The sequence below is a fragment of the Typopeltis vanoorti genome, chromosome 2, assembly GCF_054136105.1.
Source record: "Typopeltis vanoorti isolate ZY-2024b chromosome 2, IOZ_Tvanoo_1.0, whole genome shotgun sequence".
Lineage (NCBI taxonomy): Eukaryota > Metazoa > Arthropoda > Arachnida > Uropygi > Thelyphonidae > Typopeltis > Typopeltis vanoorti.
This window is the reverse complement of record NC_143550.1, coordinates 169,521,824-169,529,958: the sequence shown is the minus strand read 5'-3', so window position 1 is coordinate 169,529,958 and position 8,135 is coordinate 169,521,824. Positions and strand designations below refer to the sequence as shown.

At 33.2% G+C, this 8,135-nt stretch overlaps 1 protein-coding gene across 1 annotated transcript; it reads left to right on the top strand.

Moving 5' to 3' along the window:
- The first annotated feature begins 7,318 nt into the window (after positions 1-7,318).
- LOC150109655 (protein CFDP2-like) lies at positions 7,319-7,846 on the top strand. The gene has a single exon (XM_090402838.1). The coding sequence runs from the start codon at positions 7,319-7,321 to the stop codon at positions 7,844-7,846; it is 528 nt and encodes a 175-aa protein (XP_090258964.1).
- Positions 7,847-8,135: the final 289 nt, after the last annotated feature.

Below are 8,135 nucleotides of genomic sequence, written 5' to 3'. Positions count from 1 at the left end.
TAAATTAATAAGTACCTTATATGTCGGCGTATACGACGACTCTCAAATACTACAGAAAACCCTTCGTTTTCTGTAGTTACAATATATCGTTATATAAGAAACTAGGCAGTGTTTATAAGCAAATAAGATTAATTTTTTGTTACATAAATTTATTTAAAATATTACGACAGATATGTTTTAAAAACAAATAATAATTATTAACCTCAATTTTCATGTTAATTTTCTTCGTTATCTGTTGAAAATAGTTCTTCAGATTCATTGTTTAAATGATCGTCATATGGATCCCAATTTGAATCCGGTGAATTGATTTCGTTTTCATCGTCATCAGTGTCTCACAACAGATCATCTCCCGTACCATCCATAAGATTAGAGATGCCACACTTTTTAAATGATTTTATTACAGTCTCTACTTTTACTTTATTCCATGCTTTGATCACAAAATTGCACAACATATCAAGTGATGCAGGGCGCATAGATCCACCGTTCGTAAATATTTTTTTTTCACCAGTCAACATCCGATTATTTCACTCTTCTCGCATGTGATCTTTAATAGTTTGTTCAAGCAGATGCCTAATGGTTGCAATATAGAAATCAAACCACCTGGTATAACAGCAATTTTCGTGTTATTTTTTCCTAGAAGACTTTTAGTATTCTCAGTTAAATGACTACGAAACATATCCCATACTAATAAACTGCGTTTCTTCATTATACCGCCTGGTCGCGTGTTCCACACATTATTTATCCATAATTTCACACCATTTTCGTTCATCCGTCCTTTTTGGTGAAAATGTACAAAAACACCTGAAGGAAATTTTATCTTAGCTTTAGTTTTACGTTTGAAGATGATCAAGTTGGCTCCATCAGCCAAACATAACAACACAACCGTAAACCTTGTTTTTTCATAACCTGTACTTCGAACGAGCACACTCTTACTACCTTTAGACTCCACTGTTTTATTGCTTATCATATCAAAGCTCATAGGACTTTCATCCATATTTCAATATTTGACAATAGAAATTTATGTTCTTGTCTCAACTGAATAATAAATTTATGGAAACTGGTAAGTTTGTGGTCAAGATCTGCTGATAGGTTTTGAGCAATTTTCGTTTTTTGTCGTATTATCAGATTTTATCTGTTCATAAAACGATTACACCATCCTGAAGTAGCATGAAATTCTATACTTTCATCGATTCAATCTTGACCATTTTAGTGAATATGCTCTAATCGCATTTTTTTAACAAGATATTCTGCCTTTGTTCCAATACCCATTCTGCAACGTCATTTTCCAGTTGCGGCCATCGGGTGATCCCTGTTCTCATCACACATTTTTTTCTTTGGCATTTTTTTTTTAAATATCTTCTTTCTTCCTCCATGCTCTTACTATCTTCTCGGTTATGTCAAACTTTCGTGCAGCAGTACAGTTATTAGTTTACTTTGCCGTTTCAATTACCCTTATTTTAAATCGAGCTTCATTCTTTCTTCGTTTTGTTGCTGGTTCCATGATTTTAAATGATAACACTTTTAATAATCTTAAAATTTAAAAAAAAAAATGCAAAATTAATAATTAATTAAAATCGGAGCTAATCACTTTTAATTAGGGTAATTCGCGTAAATACTAAATCTATGCTATGCAAAAAATAACGGATATGCATAGATATAAAAATAACGGATATAACAACAATACGTAACGTTTCATTGATACAAGAAAGAAGAAATTGGGGGGTCGTCTTATATAACCGACATAAGCTTAAAACCTAAAAATAGCCTGAAATTTAGGCCTCGTCTTATACGCCGACATATACGGTAATTAATATAGCGTAAATTAAAGTTTATTTATTTATGTGCAAATTCGAAAAACAATTTCTGAGTTTAAACAGATTACTTTTTTCCTGACAGAATGGACAGTTGATAATTCCTACAGATCACAGAAAGCTGGATTTAATATTAAAAAAAAAAAAAAAAAAAAAATTGTATATGCGGAAAGTCCAATATTCGAAGCATGCAACTTAGATAATAATCACATTGTGATAAACTATCATATTAGTAGTAAACAGTATCTAAATTGCATTGCCGGTCGAGTAGTTGGTGTATTCGCTCTCCAACTACAGGCTCTAATCAATATAACTGATGTGCTGTATTATCCTGCCCATTTCCCCTCTAAACTTCAGTTTTTTATTGAAAACAGATAAACCGACTAGAACAATTCACGTAATCTACAGATATAATGTATATATAATGTATAAATAATGTATAATAATGTATAAAACGATTACCTCAAAACCTTAGCTGTTTCTATTGCAATTCCAAAAACAATTTTATTTAAGAGGACTTTATCAGCTGCTTGATTCCGCTTGATTATTAAATATTTAAATAAATATATATAATATAATAAATATATAATATAATAAATATAAATATATAAAAATATATTCATCTTTTGAAATGCTTTGAAAGAACCAAAAAACGTTCTTCATGACCAAACGAGTTTTAACAAAACAGGATGTCATTATTTTACATATACAAAATAAAATGGTGTGTCATTATATTCTAAATAAATTCTGGATTTCAGAAAATAAATGCCATATTTTTTAATAAAGATAATAAATTATATATTTCTTCTTATTGTAATAAATGGATTAAAAATTAACACTCAGAAAGAGATAACTCTAAAGCTTTAATATCCGAAACTCTTTACAACTGTTTTCAGTTCTCATTCTTCATTTTCGAAGTCATATAAGTCACGATTTCCCCGCCAGGGGGTGTAAGTGAATGATCAGTGATGCTCTTTTTTTTTTTCCAGACATCCACAGACATGCAGATCCCAAGGAAAATGATGAACCTCCCGATCTTCAGTTACGACCTACTAGAGGGTGGAGCTCGAGTTGCAGGGGTTTTGGTAGCTGGTCAGTTTATTTATTGCTCGTGCATCATGGGAATAGGTCTATTAGTGATGGGGGCTGTACTAACAGTGCTGTTTCACGGTAGCAATCCCGCAGAAGATCTCTTTTGCAAGAACATGCAGACCACTGGGATTGTGTTTCTGGTGATAGGAGGCCTGCTGACCCTGTCTGGGTTCATGCTTTGTTTTTTCGCCTGTTTTAATTCAGAAAATTTGGGAAAAACTTCATCAGCTGCGAAAGCGAATACTTCTTGTATGAGAGACGATCCCCTATCGTTAGTTCCTTATTATCCCCCAGTGATTTTGAAGCCTTTTCCCTCGACCTTTGACACAGTTTTTCCAGATGCTTTGAGCACTTTTGAAGATAATGATCCCCGAGACCTACCGGGATACGTTCCCGAAGAACACGATATCCCTGCAAGGACTGTTTCACGTACAAGTCATTCCCTGAAGAAATCGAATTCTGTTGAAAGCGAAGGCTCGGAAGAGAAGTTTTAAAAAACATCAGAAATACAATATTTACCGTTGCATATTGTGTGATCTGTATTTCATTTGTACAATTTCACTGTATTAATGTCTAACATGAAGTGAATTGCAAACACGTTCTATGGAATTTATTTTAACACAATACTGCTAGTTTATTTTGTGTTTAATTTGAATTTTATTTCCTTTTTTATTAATTTCAGTTTTAAATTTTGTAAAATTATAGTATGTTTAATTTTATTTTAATTTTTATTAAATAATAAGGAAATATTTCAAAATTTTTAAAAGAACTCCTAACATATTTTTCGACACCTTTTATTTATTAAAATAAGTTGAAATTTAAGTTTATATTACGATTTTAAGATTTTACGAGATACTCAAAGAAACAGGATAAGGATGATTTTTATCCCCGTAACTTTAACAGGATAATTTTTTTGTATAATGGAGTTATGTGTTATGCCGTTATTATGTGTTCCAACTGAATTTAGTTATAACTAATACGTAGAACTAAATTTAACTTTTATTTCAGTTCATTATTGTTTATTAAGAGCTACATGAAAAATTTCAGAAAATCCCAAACATTGTGATGATGATGCTTATAAGCAGATAATGCAAATTGAAAGAATAGTTTGGAGTAGATCACCTGAAACAATTCTTCTTTGTCCGACTTATGAAACCAGCAAAGGATTTCTAGTTCAAATTAAACTAATTTATTTTGCTATTCCACTGAATATCATATTTTTAATTGATAATGTAATTTAAATATATTGGTTTAAAATCCTATTAAAACCTGACAAGTAAAGGAAAGAACAGATATCTTTAATTTAACTCATTTTAATAATTACAAATTTAAGCAAATTACAAATAAAAATTAAGTTTATTATTACACGAATATAAACAGTATTGTTAACGTCCAGATTTTTCACTTATGAATTGTATCCAATTTTTGTGGGTTTCAGTTGTAAAGATTGTCGTATGGTGATATGCTCACATAATAATTTTAATAAATGAATTATTTTGTCAAACTGTGCTTGCTTTGGTCAAAACAACAAAATTATTATATATGATAATAAGATTTTTAAAGCAATTCTTGGACAGATTTAATTTTAAAAAAAAAAAACAGGAAAAAAAAGAAAGATTTTTTTTAACAAAGAAAAAAGAAAGAATCTGTCCTTATAGAGTGATTTCTAGCGTCGTAGTACAACAATGACACTAAATTATCATAAAGTATGACATTACACACAAAATTCAAAGTCATTTAAGGCAGAAATAGATACGCTACTCAAATAATACGGGTAGAGGGGAGGGGTAAATTTCAGCAGCCCTATTTTACTAAAAATCTTGCAGCATATCAAAAATAATTTGAGATTATCATCAGGATGAGTACTTTTTCCCTTTTATTTAATCCAATAGATGTGGAACAACTGTTCTATAACTTATCTACAGTTTTTGAAATCACAAGATTAAAAAATAAAATATAAATAAATTTTCTGTTTTATAAATAAATAAAAGTCCAATTTTGTCCCGTATACCAGGCTACAATCCGTAAATGTTCTTTTCAATTAAAAAAAAAGAGCAAATAATGATCAAAAAATTTCATTCTGATCTCATGGATGCACACATTACTCAAAGAAATTAACCCTATATAAGCAATAGACCGACCGTTTAAACTAGTTCCTGGCTCACTGTCTTCAAAAATAAAGACACGTCTAGTTCCTTGGTTGTGGCACACTTCGTCCTTTAAACTGCTTTTCCATGTAATATTACGCCACACGTACAGTTTATTTAGAACGGCTAAAGTGTTTACATTCTGTTGAAGCAACGCAGAAGACGTGGGTGTGTCGCAAAGTAATTCAAATAGGTGTTTAGCCAGATCATGCTAATACCAGATAAAGGTACTACATGAAAAAAACTAATTATGTATAGATAACGTGTCAGCAATTGGCGGAAAGTGGAATACAAGACTTATCCAAACGTTGGCAAGCAGCAAGAAAGCAGAATGATGATTGTATTGAAAGCCTGTAAATGTTCGGTTTAGCAATAGGAGGGCAATGTACACAATGCTTGAGGTGATCCTGCATTTAGTGAGAAAGAAGAAGAATAAAAGCCAGTCACTACGGTATAGATGGGAGATAATGGTTTTATACACTGCGGAAATGTTATGGCCATCATTCTTATAGTTCGCAGGCCTATGTTTCTTCAAGAACTGCAGCTACGTGTCGTGATGTGAACTCTAACAAGCCCTTCGAATATTGCAGGACATTTGCTGTACCGCGCCATCAGGATTGCTTCCAGTAGATCTGCGAGCGTTCGATGTCGAGAATTCAAGCGCCATCTCTCTCTCTCTCTCTCTCTCTCTTGAATCACGTTAATACCAGAAATGTTAGTATTAATATTATGTAATAATATATTTTACCCTAACTCTCCAGCAGCTGTCCACAGGACATAGCTGGAAGCGACATTCTTCCAAAAAAGGGCAACTATGTTTCAGCTTTAATGGTCCAAAGATGTCTCAGATGCAAACTGTAGACATAGTCGTCGATGATTAGTCTTAATCATTGACCTCTACGATGATTACGCCTAATGACGATGATTGGGTATCTTTACTGGTCGTCCACCATTGGCCCAGTGACTCATGCTTTGCCAAATATTCTTCTAATCTTGAGGCAATTTACCTACACCACTCCGCAAGCAGGCTACAACATTTGTTGTCTGTGTACAGAGTGCGTTTGCCTTTTTGGAAATCAATTTCGAATGAATAATACTTCGTATACACCTCCAGTGTCACGTATGCTGGATTTCTCCGTGATACGAGTAAATGATGGAATAAAGAAAGTTATTTAAGTCGGAGACATTATGTTTCCAAACTATGAATATCGTCCTCGATATATCTCCATGAAATGGTAGGTTTCGATTTGACTTGAGAAAAAAATTTTCTTCAAAGTTTTTCATAAGCAAGACATGAAGAAAGGTGGGGGATGGGGGGATAATGAATTCATTATACTGACTGCTATAATGAATACCCCATAACCAGGCGAACAAGTTGTTTAGAAAATCGGTTGTTCCCCCTCGAAGAAATTTTAGTGGAGGCAGTTTGCGACATTTGTTGAGAAGAGGTCCAATAGACCACTTTATCTATGAGTGCGTTCGCGTAAAGAGAACGAGACTACATCTGGACTTGCATGAACGAAGAAATAGAAAATATTACATGCTTTTTTGGACAAAATAGGACGAGTTTTTATTGAAATAATGTTGAACTGATTTATTTTCTAATATCTAAATTATCCTTTAAACCCAGAATGAAAACAGGTCTTTAAGAAAGAACTTTGGTTACACTATTAATTACTCGTTAATTTAATATTTCTAAATAATCCTTAGATTATTTAGAAATATTATTTTATTTTCAATGGTTGGTTTGTAGAAACTGTATCTTACTGTTGGTTCTGGATGGTTCTGAAGGCTCATCCTGTAAAAACTTCCGCTAGGTCTCAACAGATGAGAAATAAACCCCGGGTCATTCCATTACGGCCGGAACGGTGGTCAGGGTGATGCAATAGGCCCTACGACATCGTTAGTCAGTGACTGCTATAAAGAAGCTTAAAGCAGAAATTGCTTGAAGATTGCTACTGTGATGAGAGAGAGAGGGAGAGAGAGAGAGAGAGAGAGAGAGAGAGAGAGAGAGAGAGAGAGAGAGAGAGAGAGAGAGAGAGAGAGAGAGAGAGAGATTGGTATATTGGGAATAAGTTCCTTTTGAAAGGGTTCGTTGGACTTTGAATCGAAACTTCCAAATGATATAAAGTATATTTTTCAAGTTGGGAAATATCAAAGAGGGGTGTACCGTTCATTGTGGAGAATAAAATTAGTAACAAAAACACTTATGTAATTAAAACATCAGATAGAGTAATAGCAATTCTAGTGAATGCCAAGCCCAGAGATATGCTTATCGTTCAGATATGTACTCCTACAGAACAGAATGAAGAAGTAGATGCTTACAACATGTATGATGAAATAGAGTGGTGTGTAAAGGTAGCTGGAGGCCAGAAAAATGCCGCAATTTGTGTTATGGGCGATTGGAATGCAAAAATTGGATCAGAGAGAATATCTGCCCATGTGGGACCATTTCTACTTGGAATTCGGAATGAGAGAGGACAAAAATTAGTTGACATCTGCAACAAACACAATCTCATCGTAACTATCACTTATTTTGAACAAACACCAACAGCAAGATTCACCCGGGAAAGTCCTGATGGAAGATATAAAAATCAGTTAGACTACATTATGATCAATAAGCGTTTCTTAGATGGAGTACGGAACTCAAAGGTCATGCCAAGTGCTGACTGTGGTCATACCAAGTCTGACCATAGACTAGTCCTAATGATGATAAATGTTCGTCTGAAAGCAATAAAAATTAAAAGGAACAACCCCATAAATGTGATTTACAGATGCTTCAAAATGCAACAGTAAAATCAAAATTTAATGAAAATATTGTAGAACTACTGGCTGTACAGTTACAAAATGAAAGTGAACCTTCCCAATGGAACAAACAGATATCATAACTTCTGCTAAGAACCATATCAGTAAACATGAAGAAAGAAAGAAAACCCATGGATAACGCAAAAAGTAATTGACCTTATCGATGAAAGAAGAACATGGAAAAGAAGAGCAAATGAAGAAGAAAGATTGAAAGAATCTTTGACATATCTTTGACGATAAATAACAATGGGCCGAGATAGAAGTGTCGCAAAAAAGAACA